At 42.5% G+C, this 16,514-nt stretch overlaps 2 protein-coding genes and 1 pseudogene across 2 annotated transcripts; all 3 read left to right on the top strand.

Moving 5' to 3' along the window:
* The first annotated feature begins 4,542 nt into the window (after window positions 1-4,542).
* Window positions 4,543-6,674, top strand: LOC141840965 (flavonoid 3',5'-hydroxylase 1-like). The gene is made up of 3 exons (XM_074729075.1): window positions 4,543-5,273; window positions 5,367-5,555; window positions 5,707-6,674. Exons 1-3 carry the CDS (start codon window positions 4,557-4,559, stop codon window positions 6,343-6,345), a joined length of 1,545 nt encoding a protein of 514 aa, XP_074585176.1. The 5' UTR covers window positions 4,543-4,556; the 3' UTR covers window positions 6,346-6,674.
* Window positions 6,675-7,431: 757 nt separating this feature from the next.
* On the top strand, window positions 7,432-10,028 carry LOC141837560 (SUN domain-containing protein 2-like; annotated as a pseudogene).
* A 4,537-nt stretch (window positions 10,029-14,565) lies between these two features.
* Window positions 14,566-16,436, top strand: LOC141840522 (flavonoid 3',5'-hydroxylase 1-like). The gene is made up of 3 exons (XM_074728536.1): window positions 14,566-15,289; window positions 15,382-15,570; window positions 15,717-16,436. The coding sequence occupies exons 1-3, from the start codon at window positions 14,573-14,575 to the stop codon at window positions 16,353-16,355; spliced, it is 1,545 nt and encodes a 514-aa protein (XP_074584637.1). The 5' UTR covers window positions 14,566-14,572; the 3' UTR covers window positions 16,356-16,436.
* Window positions 16,437-16,514: the final 78 nt, after the last annotated feature.

Here is a 16,514-nt window from a genome sequence, read left to right as displayed (position 1 = left end):
CACAATCTCACTGTGAAGAAAGGGAGCTTGACCTTAAACTATCATGAGTAAGATGACGAAGATCTTCGAAAAGGTGCAAGATGATCCAAGGTTGAAAGCCATGGAATTGTTGGACTTTAGCCATAGAGGAAACAACCCTCATCTCCGACCAGTGGAAGAGATGGGTAGTGTGGTAAGCTCTGGTTATTAGGTGGTGGGAGGTTCGAGCTAAGAGGAACGAACCTAGCTAGCTAGCTCAAAATTTTCTCACCGGTTGCTACTAACCCTCAATGCCATGGGTGAAAGCCGAGAGCCCATGTCGAGGAGTGCCTCTCTGACACATAATCAAGCATGTTTATGATCAAGAACGAATACATCCAAGAGAACTTAACTATATTAAGGAGAGTTTTGGATGAAATATATCAATACTCATATAAACGACAGAATAATTAAAAGACATTGCATCTATTATCAACTAGTGAGCAAACATCTTTGTAAGGAAAAGTTCGAAAAGTAACACTTATCTATCTTTTATACATGACTCAACTGTCGAATATTATCACATATTTTATTTCTGTTCACATGGGAGAATGTGAATGGATATGAAGACATTAATTTCACATTGGAAATTGAGTGATATTAAGATTGATATTTAGAACATGAAGGGGTGCAAATTGAGGACACGAATTGTACCAATCCAAATGATTTTATGTAAACGCTATTACTAATAGTGGACCGGTCGGGACACAGATTGTCCACTTGGATTAACCTATGTTTTGCTATACCATTCTCTCTTGCACACGTGGCTAAGCCAAGAACATGCCACATGCCTTTGCAGGTTGCTCAAGACACGACTATATAGAGAAGCTTCGATCTTGAGCATGCTAAAAAAGAAGAAGTTTGAGCAAAGAAAACAAAGAAGATGGTGTCACGATAGGATATTCATGTTGTTATCCAGGTATTTACAGTTCAATCCTTAGTTATTGCATATTTACAGAAATTTTTTTTTCAAATGATGAGCGCAATCAAAGGATGTTGGGCGTCTGAGCGGACCGCGTACACTTCTTTATTTACCCTGGTGGTTGGTGAAAAATTTCCGTGAGATCGGACTAATCACCCCAGAGATAGTCAATGGGACTAGCTGAGATTTATTTTTCAACGACCTAAATTTGCAATTTATTGAATCTGCTCCATCCACGTCTAGCTAGATTTATTGAACCTGCCCCATCCACGTCTATCTAGGTCGACCAAAGTAATTAATTAATCCAAAAACTTGTCAACTGTCTCGTTCATTACGTGATTAATTAAAAATATCGTGAGAACAAGTAGTTTGATCATATAGCTTTTGTACCTACCTACCTAACCTCCTCAATTGTATAGTTTTTTCTTTTGTAGAACAATTAGAGGGACAACACTTTCGTGTTTCAAAATTCAAAAGGGCAAAAAAAACATCAAAGTCAATGAGTTTTAGATCAATCCTAGAGAAAAGGACGAAATAAAACTTCTAAGTCCAAGGGAGCTATACTTGTCGATCGAGTTTAATCCTTTTTTTTCTCCTTCACACCGATATATATATATATATATATCGCACGATCGAGAGTAAGTATTATTTTAAGAAGAAGCGTCAGCGGTGGTTAAGTGTAGCTTTCCAGCTACTTGGCTATATATCTCGATTCAAACAGCTCCACATGGTGCGTCGATTATATTCGTCTGTTTAATTAATGCCGACTACTTAATTCAATAGTACAAGATTGGTTTAAATGAATAAAAAGATAAAAATCTCGAAATGAAAGTTACGAACTAATAAAAATTTAGAACCTTACTGATCGATAACACAATACAATATATATAAATAAAACAGCTAGCACTAAGGGCTTGTTTGGGAGGAGGTGAGGGAAGGGGAAGGAAGGGTAAATAAGGGGAAGGGAATTTGTAACCTTGTTTGTAAAGAAGTGAGGGAAGGGGAGAGAAGGGGAAGGAAGGGTAAGTTTTCCCATTGCATGGCCATAAATAGACACAATTCTTTACACTCCGATTTGGAGTGTAAGGAAGGGGAAGAAAATGTGAAAACATATTTATTCCAATTTTACCCTTATATTAAAATATTAATTATTAAAATAACTTATCTATTAGATTTTTGCACCGTTGCTCCTCGTCACATAACGTAGTCATCACTCACACTCCTCGATGTTAACTTTCGTCGTAAATTTTTACATCAGTAAATTTTTATAAAAATATATATAAAAATGTTGATTTATCTTTTATCGTACCAAAATGTATAAATTCTATATTTCATATATTTTTTATATATCTACTTATTATTTTTAAAAAATTTTATTTATTTAATATTAATTTTTATTAATCTTACGAGCTATATATTTATTTTAAAAAATAAAGATATTTTTATAATTTTATATATTTAATTTATAATTTCGATTGACGAACTCATTGAACGAATAGTTATAAGGCATTAGATAAAATAAAATACCTAACGAACAATTATTTCTAAATTATTATAGATCTATTTTAACAAGTAAGGATATTTTTGTAATTTTATATATTTAACATTCATTTCCTTTCCCTTCCTCCCAAACAAAGTAGAACATTTACGTTAATGAACCTTCCCTTCCTCCCAAACAAGAAAAATATAAATACCTCCCTTCCCCTTCCTTTCCCTCCCTTTCCCTTCCTTTCCCTTTCGTTAATGAACTTTTCCTCATCCCATCCAAACAGAGTGTAAGAAGGACAAAGACTTTCTTGTTTGCTATTTGTTCTGCACAGTTTATCAGTGTGTCTTAATTAAAGCAAACTGCTGTTTGCGATGGCATTGCCACTGGTGGTTTCTGTTTGATAACAAGATAGGCATGAGTACGACGACAGCTCAAGAGCAGTTGCTCCGATTGAGATGCCTCATTAATTCCGCGGTGAGTAATTATTTAAATGTCTTGACGAATCAATGGAAGATGAATATAAGTGACGAAATTATAGATTTTGACAGCTAAGAAAATGACATGTTGAGAATGAAGAAAGCATTAAAGTATCTGCAACACTCAAGTAGAAGTTAGAATGAAAGATCGAAAAAGTTACATGTGGCCACTCTGACATTAAAGTTAACATTGAGATTGAGGAAGAGGAAAAACAAGAAAGTAATAAAACTTAAGAAGATGAATGTACCTTTTGAACATGGGAACCGACTCAACCGAGAGAAAATAAAAGTAATAAAACTAATAGAAGAAGAAGATGAATGTACCCTTTGAGCCTCTTTGGTACGTGTATCTTTTCTTGAATTTATATAGTTATCAAAATAATATATCTACGTCAATAATAATAATAGAAGATCGGATCTGACAGTTGCTATCTATATTTCCACTGGTTAAATGACATGTGTACATTGAAGAGTATTTGAAGGGCAAGTCTGGCATCGACATGATTACTCCTCTATTAACATGTGATGTCATATTTAGGAATATTTGTAATAACTGTCAATAGATCCTTGTAGGGTGGCGGAGCTGATAAAGTCGAAGAGTCTAAGTACTCTAAAATTATGGTGGACTGAACTGAAAGAGTTGGGTGACATAAGCTAATAGAGTAAAAAAAAAAATCCTCTAGCTAGAGTTATGTGGATCAAACTGAAAGAAGAGTCAGGTGGCTTGAGTTAATGAAGTTGAAGAGGCTGAGTTCTTTAGAATCAGAGCAATCTAGTTGAGAGATGAGTCAGGTGATCTTAGCTAATGAAGTCGAAAAATTTAAATCTTATAGAATCAAGTGGACCAACCTGAGGGGGAATCAGATGACTTGAACCAATGGAGGAGTTGGATGATCACTTTAGCTTACACTTAAGCTTTACTTTTGACTTCCATCTAAATTTGACCTTTGACTTAGGCTTAATATCACCGATAATTGAATTACCCTTGTAGATGTTTACATAGCCTTTGGAGTAAAAAAGGATGTATCACTGATAATCGAATGTAAAATCTAGATGAGGATATGAAATCGCTGCCTGGGCCCCGCCTAACTGATGGCCATCGACGATACTTCATTTTACATTTTAAACCTTAAAATATATGTAATCAGGAAACAGACTCAACGTCATGCTTTCGTTCATGGCGCTTTGAATTTTCAGTGCGAATATTCGACGGCATGGCGCATTGAATTTTCAAGGATGTTACTTTCGATTTCACCGACCCGCAATATTGTCTTCGTTCATATTCCAAGTCCTGAGGGAAGAAAACGAGGAGTTCTGTGAAAAAGACGATGCATAATGATAATTCATTTTCTTACAATGCTAAATTTAAGATGATTAATTTGAGGATAAGACTCTAATGCTAAATTGTTTATTAACGTTGACGTTCCACTTTTCTACCTTTTTTCTCTAGGAAAAGTTCGATGATGAAACCATGATTTAGATATTAAACTAACCCAACTCAAAAACCCATTTTTAACGTCCACTCAAAATTCAATTAGTCAATGTTTGCATTAATCGATGAATTAATTATTTTTTACCATTATCTTTGTGGCCGTCTATTTATGTGGCTTGGCTAATGCCTTCGCTGCTTCACAACGGCACCGATTGAGCCATGGCTGCCGCCAGCATCGACTCCTACCTTTGGGGCGGCGCCGCCGTCCTCTTGATCACCCTCGTCCACCTCCTCAGCCAGTGGATCTTCCGCAAGCCCCGGTCGCGCCTCCCGCTTCCGCCGGGGCCTCGCGGCGTGCCCGTGCTCGGCGCCCTCCCCCTAGTCGGGGCAAGCGCGCACTCGAACTTCGCCCGGCTCGCCGCCCGCTACGGCCCCATCATGTCGCTCCGCCTCGGCTCCCACCTCTGCGTCGTCGCCTCCGACGCCTCCTCCGCCCGCGCCTTCCTCAAGACCGCCGACGAGCAGTTCGCCCACCGCCCCGACCCCATCAGCGCCCAAGACGTCAGCTACCAGCGCCAGAACCTGGTCATGTCCGACGCCACCCCGACGTGGAAGCACATGCGCAAGCTGTGCAGCCTCCACCTGCTCGGCGGCAAGGCCCTCGCCGACTGGGCCCCCACACGCCGCGCCGAGTTCCGCCGCCTCGTCGACGCCGTCCGCCGCCTCCACGACGCCGGCGAGCCCGTTCCCCTCTTCGACCTGCTCATCTGCACCCTCGCCAACGTGGTGGGGACCATCTCCGTCGGCAGCAGGGTCTTCGACGACCACGGCGACGAGTCCAACAAGTTCAAGGACGTGCTCTCCGACATGCTCACCGGCGGCGCGCAGTTCAACGTCGGCGACTTTTTCCCCTCGATTGCGTGGATGGACTTGCAGGTATCGATAACAATTAATCCGTGGGATCGCAGTAAATCGTATTGAAATTGTATCCCCAAATCCAATCATATCCACTCCATGATCCATCCGTAGGGTATTCAAGCGAAGATGCTCAGCGTGCACAAGAGGTTTGATGCCCTAGTGAAGAGGTTGTTCGATGAGCACCAAAGAAGAAGGGAGAGTCGCCGTGGCTCCCCGGACTTCATCGACAAAGTGATGGCCAACAAGGAGTCGGAGGACGGCACCACCATCTCCGACGTCAACGTCAGAGCTCTTATTTTTGTAAGTTGTCTTCATATTCATAATTCATCTATTGACTTTGTTGTCCGCTGGGAATCTCACTTGGATGTTTGATCTCCTAAAAGTAAACGCCGTGATCGACTGAATCTAAAAAAAAAAAAGATGGAAAGGAATAATAATCTGGATCTTGTAGGACCTGTTCACTGCTGGCACTGACACGTCATCGGTCGTGGTGGAATGGACCCTCGCGGAGATGCTGAGGAACCCGGCGATCCTCCGCCGCCTGCAGGCCGAGACGGAGGCGGTGGTGGGGCGCGACCGCCTGCTCGAGGAGTCCGACATCCCCAAGCTGCCGTACCTTCAGGCGGTGTGCAAGGAGGCGCTGCGCCTGCACCCGTCGACGCCGCTGATGCTGCCCCACTTCAGCCACGAGGACTGCGAGGTGGGCGGGTTCTTCATCCCCAAGCACACGCGGCTGCTGGTCAACGTGTGGGCCATCGGCCGCGACCCCGCCGTGTGGGAGAACCCGCTGGCCTTCGACCCCGACCGGTTCCTCCCCGGCGGCAAGGGCGCGCGGTACGACCCTCTGGGCAGCGACGGCAGCTTCGCCTTCATCCCCTTCGGAGCGGGCCGGCGGTCGTGCGCCGGCAAGCTGGTGGGGATGCTGTTCGTGCAGTACCTGGTGGGCACGCTGGCGCACGCCTTCGACTGGGAGATGCCGGAGGGGGAGGAGGAGATCGACATGGAGGCAAAGCCGGGGCTGGCGCTCCCCAAGGCCGTGCCCCTCAAGGCCTTCGCCCGCCCGCGCCTGTCGCCGGCGGCGTATGTTTGAACACGGAACAGAATTCCGGCGACCGTTAATTATATTCCTCGGCACGATCTATAATAGCTAATAATAGTAAAATAGAATAAATACATAAGGTAGGCAGTTTCAAGAAAGGACAAGTTTGAGATTAGAAGTTTCAGGTCGTACGTTGAAATTTGTCTTTAAAGTCGGGGGGCGTGCTGTTGTTGGATAGACACAATAGAGGTGTTAAATAAATTAAAGTCCGGGTTTTGATCCATAAGAAATGGACCGTGTTATATGTGGTCTGACACTGTAAATGGATTCTAGTTATTTGGAAAAAATAATAATAATTGTAAGCTATTTTAAATGATCAACAGGCTTGAATAATGGCTAGAATTTAAGAAGAAAACTTATGAGCATTATCGTGATTAAAAGTTAGCAATAGTCCCCTTTTGCTGCTTTCCTTTGTGATTCTGTTAGACTTTTGTAGCTTTCCCATGTTTTCTTCTTCTTTTTTTTTTTTATAAAATGATGCTCTTCTGGATCTTGTATAAGGGGAATTTCCGTGAGCAACGGAGAATGTTGGATCCTGAAAAGGTCAACGGAGAATCTTGTTTATTTTTCTCTAAAATTGTTTCTTAGCCAAATATTGCTCCCCAACAAATCACGCGTATTGGGTCCACCGGTGGTCCAACCAAAAGACGAGTTAAGTCAAGGGTGAACCCTTTATGTGGGACACGTCATCGAACTGCACTACAAAACGGGTAATTAATTGGGTATTTTAACATCGACGTTGCTCTTTCTCGTGATAAATCCCAGTTAATCCCATTGATTATCTCAAGGATGATCGATTCGGTCTCACGGAAGTTTCTTATCGGTCATTAGAATAAATCGGGAAGTACACACAGCGGCTAGTCCAGACGCTCAGCATCCTTTGATTGCGATCCCCATGTGGAGAAAAATTATTGTAAATACGCCGTAGTGGAGATCGAACTACAGATGTCAATCTGCTGAACTATACCTTTACCCCTGAATTTTGCGTCATTGGTTACCGGTGTTCGTGTGAGATTCTTAGCTTTTGTATATCGTCTTCTCATCTTTCTTGCTAACTTCGTGGGGATTAGAAGCCCAATGGGGGTTTTGTTCATGGAGTCTCTTGTTTTGAATTTTTGGGCTGTGCTTCTGAGATTCTGGTTGTTTGTTTCCTTTTTGAGTGATTGAACGAGTACCAAATAGAAGCCCTGTCTTCTTCCACTGCCGCAGCGGCTGCAGCATAGCCAGTTTCTAACGACAGTACCTCTCGGAGTTTAGACACAAATAGTAAACCAAATACACGGAGGAGAACAATGACAGTTGTGGAGAAGAGATTAACCACTGATGGTCTTTTTGAAGGGGAAGGATTTGAGCCATACAATAAAAGGAGAATCTGTGATTGAGAGAACGAGAGACTATTCCAAGTTGAAGAAAGGGCTGATTGATTCATCCACAATCTTTCCACGACACAGAAGAGTTGTACGGAAGCCTGAAAAGGCCAAGTGGCAGACTGTTCTGAGTGTTCTCACCAAGAATTGTTTGCTTCTTGCTTCATTTATGTGGTTGGGACAGACTATTTGGCGATGGGCTTACAACACTAGTGATAATACTAACTCTCCATTTGTTGCTTTGGAGTATGAAAGCAAAATTTCAGAAGTGGAGACATCTTTCAAGAAGACTGCCAAGATGTTACAAGTCCAGTTAATGTAGTCGACAAGAAAATTGGGAGCGAGATTGGCATGGTGACCAAAGAACTTGTTAAGCAAATCGAAATCAAAGGAACATTGCTTGGCAAGGAACTCAAAAGGTTGGAATCTAGAATTGATTCTTTGGACAAGTCTTTGGGTGAGTTGAAAGAAATGAGTCTCATTTCAAGAGAAGAATTTGAGAAACTCATCAATGATTTAAAGAACAGTGACATTGTAGATGATGGAAGTAAAAACCTTGATTTGGATCAAATTAGGGCTATCTCAAGTGGCATTGTTCAGAAAGAAATAGAAAACCATGATTTTATAAAAACCTTGATTTTATAAAAAAGGTCTTCAAAAACTTGTCAAGCTTTAAATTTGAAGCACTTCTACTTCAAGACCTAAGTTGTTATATCTTGGAAGGCGATTGTCAATCAACTATAAGTACTTGAATGAGATAATATAGTCTTAAGAATAGAAGGCTCGCCTTCACCTATGATAAATTTATTCGAAGGGATGTGTTACTATCCGAAGAGATAACTCGACAATCAACAATTGAGTTCAAGGAGGTCGATCGCCTTCAGTTTGTTCGACAAGGACGATGATGGTATGTTTTCCCTTGATCCGATTTCATTTTTCCCACGGCATCATGCCTTGAACGCCTTGGTTCTTTGTTTTAAGGATCTTGTTTCGATCGAATCTGTTTTTGGTCTCACTCAATAGCAGCAAATGGATTATTCTTTCACTCTTTCTTTGTGTGTGAGGGAGATAGGATAGCCTACTGCGTTCACTATTCAATTATGTATTTTAATCGAATTGGATTCGGATCACACTGCTAAATGGACCCGCATGAAACCCTTTAGATCTTCCTCGCGGGTGCAGCCAATCTACTTGGGAGACGGATATGGATCGTCTTCTCCCTGGCCTCTTCTCGGTCCTCCATCAACGCATTCCATTTCTTTGGTAAAATGTTAAATCGATCTGTTTCTTTGGCTGCTGGAACTTATTCTTATTTGGGGAATTTATGCGAGCATTTGGCGCATCTCTTTTTTTATCTAGTATTTGTTGTAATATGTGCGGATGTGTTCCTTGTTTTCGCACAGATCTTCTGTTGTTTCTTCTCAGTTACTTCATATTTGATTCGGCATAGATTTCTCCCAATGTTTTTCCATTTGCATTTCTTTACAATCACTTATTTGAATATGCAGATTTCTCCTAATAAATCCGCTAACCAAAAGGTTAAATAGATAGTTTGTTTCATACTCATTGGGAGGAATGGTCTTGGTGTCACGGACAAAATTTTGATGTAAAAGAAACTCAACTTATGTTGATTGGAGATTCTAAGAACTAGGTTCAAAGAGACAACCTAACTACAGCAACAAAAGTCAATCACTGTGGATAACGATCCATGTGAAATAATGAAGGGTAAGCATGTTTTTAATGATTGTAATAGAGTAATGGAATAATCTCAGGAGATCATCTATATGAGAAAAAAGTGAGGCCGCTTTGAAGATAATTGAAGACACAATTATTAAACCTCATATAATCAAGCGTGTTTATGACTAAGAACGAATATGCCCGTTAGAATTAAGTTGTATTAGGGAGAATTCTAGGTAACATATATCAATACTTATATAAATGATAAAATAATTCAAAAATATCACATCTACTGTAGCTAGTGAGCAAACATATCTTCATAAAGGAAGGTTCAAAAGGTAACACCAACCTATCTTATACACAACTTAACTATCGAATGCTATTATATACCTTGTTTTCATTTATATGGGGATTGTTAGATAATGTGAATGGAAATAAATAAGGCATTTGTTCCTGTCAAGATTGGCTTCTGGATGCGCGGCCTCTTCTCAGCACTATACCGGAGCGAGGATGGGTGACGAAATAGCCAAGGAGTCGCTTCAGCCTGCAAGCACAGCAATCGTAAGAAGGAAGGCCGGGATGCCCGGCGCGACCACTCCGATGCTTAAGTCAGCTTACGAAGTCAACTGAGAATGAAGAAGAAGAAGTGGAGAACTAGAGAATGGATACCTTCCCCCGTCAAGGGGACTCACCTTATATACTGATGATGAGTGTCGTACCACGGAAAGAGTGAGGTGCGGGTCATATCCTAGGTAAGGTCCTGTCAGGAAGCATGGGTATGAAGGGTGATTGTACTCTCGAGGACAGAGGTGTACATCTGTCAGCGTGTCGCCATACTTAGTAAAGGGGTGTCAGAGACTAGACTACGCCTACCGTACGAGTGGAGGAGTGGTCGATGGGATAGAGAGAGGGGAGACGTAGGATCGAGGAGTCGGCGTGGCATGATTCGCTTGGACGATATGATTTGACCCCTCTCCCGGCTTGATTCTCGAATCGGCTCGACCGCTCTAGGTGGTCTACCCGCGAGGAATCGGCTCGGACATATCCCATGGATTTCATACTGACGGACCCGCCTTGAGGACTCGGATCGGGTTCGTATTAAAGGATCTGCTTTGAGGACTTGGATCGGGTTTTTATTGAAGGACCTGGGTGTAAATCATGGTGAAGTCACACCCGGCCTCCTGGGTTCGGCCTGTGTATTCGGGGGTTGTTGACTTGGTTTGGGCACCCTCGATGGATAAATCCGGATCCGTCCCTTACGACCATAACATCATTAGTTTTACATTGGAAGTTGAATGACATTAAAACTGATATCTAGAGCAAGAAGGGGTCCGATTTCAGGATTCGGATTGCACCAACTCAAATAATTGTAGTGTGAACGTTACTACTCATAGCGGACTAGTTGGAGCACATAGTATCCATGTGGATTAGCCTGTGTTTTGACACCATTCTCTCTTGCATGCTCCGCACACGTGGCTCGGCCAAGAACATGCCACATGTGTGCCACATGCCCTTGCATGTTGCTCAAGGGACTCCTATACAGGAAAGCTTCCATCTTGAGCACAAGTATGATCAAGAAAATATTACATGAAGGAAGTTTGGGCAAAAGAGAAGAGATTCTTTCACTTATTTCCTCTATTTTTTCTTCTTCCTTCTGCCACACAATTATTCGCTCAGTAAAAATTTATCACGATAATCTATGCTAGTATGTAATCATGATTTTACCATTTTGTCTTGGGAAACATACGTCTAGCGTAATCTCATAACACCATCGGATTGGAATGAATCTGTTTTAAAGATATTGTATTGCCATAGGACTCGACTTCTTAATTCCTACTTGGGCAATACAACTCAGGCAACTCACTCAAACTCGAGAAGTTGGTGTGGTCCATAGGTTTATTTCCGAGCACTCAATGTACTCCCCGAGCACTCTACTTTTCTTCTTGAATACTAGCTTGGCGACTCAATATCTTCTTCTTGACTCAGCACTCGGCGGTACTAGGTGTCCCACTCAGGAGCATTTTGCTTCGCTCTACTTCCCACTCAAGCTTGAGAAATGAGAATCATATGAAAAGAATGACCAAGTCCCAAAAGAACTCGAACAACCTTGGTGCTTATGAGCATAAAGCAAGAGGATTGTCAGTGATTAGATCTTAATGCAACTTTGAAGTACGATATATTGCATGTTTTCTTATGATGTTGTTAGGGATAAACAAAAATTTTATTAAACTAAATAAACTGAACGAATAGATCGAATTTAAAAATTTGATTCGGTTATTTTGAAATTTTGATTATTTTTTTAAAAATTAATTAATTTAGTTTGATTTTAAATTTTTTTTATTCGGTTAAATCAAAATAATTAAAATAAAAAAATTATTTATAAATTTTTAAGTAAATTTATAAATCCCTAACTAATTAGTAAAATTTTCATAATATTTAAAAAATTTGATCATTTCGATCGAAAATTAAATTAATTGATATTTTCTCGATTCGATTTATTTGATTTTTATTTGAAAATTTGATCAATTTAATTTGTTTAAAAAAATTTGATTCAGATTGATTTTTATTAATTTAGTTTCATTCAATTTTAATCGAATATTAAACAATTTACCAGTGATTAGTTCTTTGTATGCCATTTCTTCACATACTACATTTGTATGCATTTATACACAATATGAGATCTCCTTGAGGACTTAGTAGTTCAGAGGATTATTAAAAAGAGAATTACACTACATTTTTCAGTGAATCAGTGGGATAGGCGGATCTGCTGCAGCGCCGCCACAGGAGGCGGCGGCGGCGTGCTGCACCATCTCCTGGAAGTTTCCATGCACCTCTACGTGCTAACTCCATCAAATCTAACTAAATCCCAAAAAGATGAACAACTAATTTAATTCAAATTAATTAGTCATCTAAAATTTAAAAATAATTTCATACCTAAATCAAGAATAAGAATTTCCCCCCTTAATTATATATATGCGTGTCAAAATCTTTCTTTTTCAACTAACTAAATAAACGTCAACTAATTAAGATCTTAGCATTTGCAATTAATTAAAAATGTCGTGACCAACTTCCTCAATTATATAGTTTTTTTGTAGTACAATCAGAGGGAGAACACTTTCGTACGTGTTTCAAAAATCAAAAGGGTGAAAAACAAAAATCAAAGTCAATGAGTTTTAGATCAATCCAAAAGAAAAGGAGGTAATAAAATAAAAATTGTTGAGATCTATTGAATTTGTCGATCGAGTTTAATTTTTTTTTCTCTTTCACACCGATCGAGAAATATATATTTATGCTAGTCTAATACTATGGATAACGTATATATCGATCGCACGAGAGTATTATTTTAAGAAGAAGCGTCAGCGGTTGTTGTAGTGTAGCTAGCTTTCCAACACTTGGCTAGCTCGATTGAAACAGCTTGACATGTTGCGTCGTCGATTCGTCTGTTTAACGCCAACTACTTAATTTATTACAAGATTGGTTTTAATGATTAAAATAAATAAAAATATTGATAAATAATTTAAGTTTATTAGGTAATGCTACGAACCCATAAAAATTTCGAACCAAACCGCACAAGAAGGACAAAGACTTTCTTGTTTGCTATTTGTTTCTGTTTAATAAAAGGCATGAGTACGATGACAGCTGATTAAGAGGAGTTGGTCCGATTGAGAGGCCTACAGGTTGAGGACGAGGAAGACATTGAAATGTCTACAAAATCAAACAGAGATTAGCATGAGCACTGAGGGAGTTCGGCGTGACCACTCCGACGCTTAAGTTAGCACCGAGGTTGAGAGAAGATGAAAGCAATAAAACATATGGAAGAAGAAGAAGATGAGTGTACCCCTTGAGCCTCCTTGGTGCGCGTGCCTTTTCTTGAGTTTATATAGTTGTCAAAAGAATATATTTACGTCAACAATAATAGGAGATCAGATTCGACAACTGCTACCTACTTCTTCACTTGTTGAATGTCACGTGTACGTAGAAGAGCATATCTGAGGGACTAAGTCTGACATATACATGATTGTTCTTCTATTTACCTATGATGTCATATTCAAAAATATTCATAGTAATCGTCAGTCAGTAGACCCTTGTAGGGTGGCGGAGCTAATAGAGTCAAGAAGTCTAAATACTCTAAACTCTAAAGTCAGATGAACCAAACTGAGAGAGTTGGATGACCTAAGCCAATAGAGTCAATGAGTCTGAGTTATTTAGCTAGGGTTATATGGATCGAAGGGAGGAGTCAGGTAGCCTGAGTTGATAGAGTGGAAGAGTTTGAGTCCTCTAGAATTGAAATAGCCGAGCTAAGGGACGAGTTGGGTGATTCGAGTCAATTGAGTCAAGGAGTCTGAGTCTTCTAGAATCAAGTGGATCGAACTTAATTTGATTTTTGATCTTCACTTAGGTTTGAACTTAAACTCAGTCAGATGTAAGTCCTCCTTTCTACCATATCAATCATTTTCAATTCAATATCATCGACAATCGAATTACCCTTCTAGATGTTTGCATAGCCTTTGGGGTAAAAATAGAAAGTGAAATCTAGATGAGGATATATATGAAATCGCTGCCTGGACCCTACCTAACTTTCTAAGCTTGTTTTTGTTTTTCTTCGTCCTCTCAAACTTGATGGCCATGGACGCTGCTTTCAGTTTTACATTTTAAACCTTGAAATATAAGTAATCAGGAAACAGACAAAACGTCATGCTTTCGTTCATTTCCTTTCAGTGCCAATATTCCACTGCATGGCGCTGAATTTTCGAGGACGTTACTCTTCTTCGTTCATATTCCAAGTCCCGAGGGAATAAAACGAGAAGTTTTGTAAAAAAGACAATGCATAATGATAATTCATTTTCTTATAATGCAAAATTAAAGATGATTAATTTGAGGATAAGACTCTAATGCTAAATTGTTTGTTAATGTTGACATGCCGCTTGTCTACCTTTTTTCTCTAGGAAAAGTTCAATGATGAAACCATGATTTAGCTAGAAATTAAACTGACCCAACTGAAAAACCCATTTTTATATTTGAAGTATCTCTTCCATTAACGTCCACTCAAAATTCAATTAGTCAATTTTTGAATTAATGGATGAATTAATTATTTTTTACCATTATGTTTGTGGCCGTCTATTTATGTGGCTTAGCTGATGCCTTCACTGCTTCACGACGGCACCGATTGAGCCATGGCTGCCGCCAGCATCGACCCCTACCTTTGGGGCGGCGCCGCCGCCCTCTTGGTCACCCTCCACCTCCTCCTCAGCCGGTGGATCTTCCGCAAGCCCCGGTCGCGCCTCCCGCTTCCGCCGGGGCCTCGCGGCGTGCCCGTGCTCGGCGCCCTCCCCTTAGTCGGCGCAAGCGCGCACTCGAACTTCGCCCGCCTCGCCGCCCGCTACGGCCCCATCATGTCGCTACGCCTCGGCTCCCACCTCTGCGTCGTCGCCTCCGACGCCTCCTCCGCCCGCGCCTTCCTCAAGACCGCCGACGAGCAGTTCGCCCACCGGCCCGACCCCATCAGCGCCCGCGACGTCAGCTACCAGCGCCAGAACCTGGCCATGTCCGACGCCACCCCGACGTGGAAGCACATGCGCAAGCTGTGCAGCCTCCACCTGCTCGGCGGCAAGGCCCTCGCTGACTGGGCCCCCACACGCCGCGCCGAGTTCCGCCGCCTCGTCGACGCCCTCCGCCGCCTCCACGATGCCGGCGAGCCCGTTCCCCTCTTCGACCTCCTCTTATGCACCCTCGCCAACGTGGTGGGGACCATCTCCGTCGGCGTCAGGGTCTTCGACGACCACGGCGACGAGTCCAACAAGTTCAAGGACATGCTCTCCGACTTGCTCACCGGCGGCGCGCAGTCCAACGTCGGCGACTTTTTCCCCTCGATTGCGTGGATGGATCTGCAGGTACCGATAACAATTAATCCATGGGATCGCAGTAATCGCATTGAAATTGTATCCCCAAATCCAATCATATCCACTCCACGATCCATCCGTAGGGTATTCAAGCGAGGATGCTCAGCTTGCACAAGAGGTTTGATGCCCTAGTGAAGAGGTTGCTCGATGAGCACCAAAGAACAAGGGAGAGTCGCCGTGGCTCCCCGGACTTCATCGACAAGGTGATGGCCAACAAGGAGTCGGAGGACGGCACCGCCATCTCCGAGGTCAACGTCAGAGGCCTTATTTCTGTAAGTTTTCTTCATATTCATGAATCATCTAACTTTGTTGTCCGATGGGAATCTCACTTGGATGTTTGATCTCCTAAAAGTAAACTCTGTGATCGATTGAATCTAAAAAAAATGGATGGAAAGGAATAATAATCTGGATCTTGTAGGACCTGCTCACTGCTGGCACTGACACGTCATCGGTCGTGGTGGAATGGACCCTCGCGGAGATGCTGAGGAACCCGGCGATCCTCCGCCGCCTGCAGGCCGAGACGGAGGCGGTGGTAGGGCGCGACCGCCTGCTCGAGGAGTCCGACATCCCCAAACTGCCGTACCTTCAGGCGGTGTGCAAGGAGGCGCTGCGCCTGCACCCGTCGACGCCACTGATGCTGCCCCACTTCAACCACGAGGACTGCGAGGTGGGCGGGTTCTTCATCCCCAAGCACACGCGGCTGCTGGTCAACGTGTGGGCCATCGGCCGCGACCCCGCCGTGTGGGAGAACCCGCTGGCCTTCGACCCCGACCGGTTCCTCCCCGGCGGCAAGGGCGCGCGGTACGACCCTCTGGGCAGCGACGGCAGCTTCGCCTTCATCCCCTTCGGGGTGGGCCGGCGGTCGTGCGCCGGCAAGCTGGTGGGGATGCTGTTCGTGCAGTACCTGGTGGGCACGCTGGCGCACGCCTTCGACTGGGAGATGCCTGAGGGGGAGGAGGAGATCGACATGGAGGCAAAGCCGGGGCTGGCGCTCCCCAAGGCCGTGCCCCTCAAGGCCTTCGCCCGCCCGCGCCTGTCGCCGGCGGCGTATGTTTGAACACGGAACAGGATTCCGGCGACCGTTAATTCCTCGGCACGATCTATAATAGCTAATAATAGTAAAATATAATAAATACATCAGGTGTTAAATATGAATGTGATGTGTTTCTAGATATTTGAAAAGCAATATATACAAAAGATCTTTAATCGAATTGGA

Source organism: Curcuma longa, chromosome 11 (assembly GCF_044706935.1).
Source record: "Curcuma longa cultivar G26 ecotype Majalengka, Jawa Barat chromosome 11, ITB_CL_G26_1.1, whole genome shotgun sequence".
Taxonomy (NCBI): Eukaryota; Viridiplantae; Streptophyta; class Magnoliopsida; order Zingiberales; family Zingiberaceae; genus Curcuma; species Curcuma longa.
The sequence above is the reverse complement of the archived record's forward strand: the minus strand, read 5'-3'. Positions and strand labels throughout refer to the sequence as shown.

Excerpts from the sequence above, each read along its gene's own strand:
- LOC141840965 (XM_074729075.1), top strand. The coding sequence starts at position 4,557 with ATGGCTGCCGCCAGCATCGACTCCTACCTTTGGGGCGGCGCCGCCGTC. Across the intron at positions 5,274-5,366 it reads TTGCGTGGATGGACTTGCAG|GGTATTCAAGCGAAGATGCT; the intron begins GTATCGATAACA and ends ATCCATCCGTAG. Across the intron at positions 5,556-5,706 it reads ACGTCAGAGCTCTTATTTTT|GACCTGTTCACTGCTGGCAC; the intron begins GTAAGTTGTCTT and ends TGGATCTTGTAG.
- LOC141840522 (XM_074728536.1), top strand. The coding sequence starts at position 14,573 with ATGGCTGCCGCCAGCATCGACCCCTACCTTTGGGGCGGCGCCGCCGCC. Across the intron at positions 15,290-15,381 it reads TTGCGTGGATGGATCTGCAG|GGTATTCAAGCGAGGATGCT; the intron begins GTACCGATAACA and ends ATCCATCCGTAG. Across the intron at positions 15,571-15,716 it reads ACGTCAGAGGCCTTATTTCT|GACCTGCTCACTGCTGGCAC; the intron begins GTAAGTTTTCTT and ends TGGATCTTGTAG.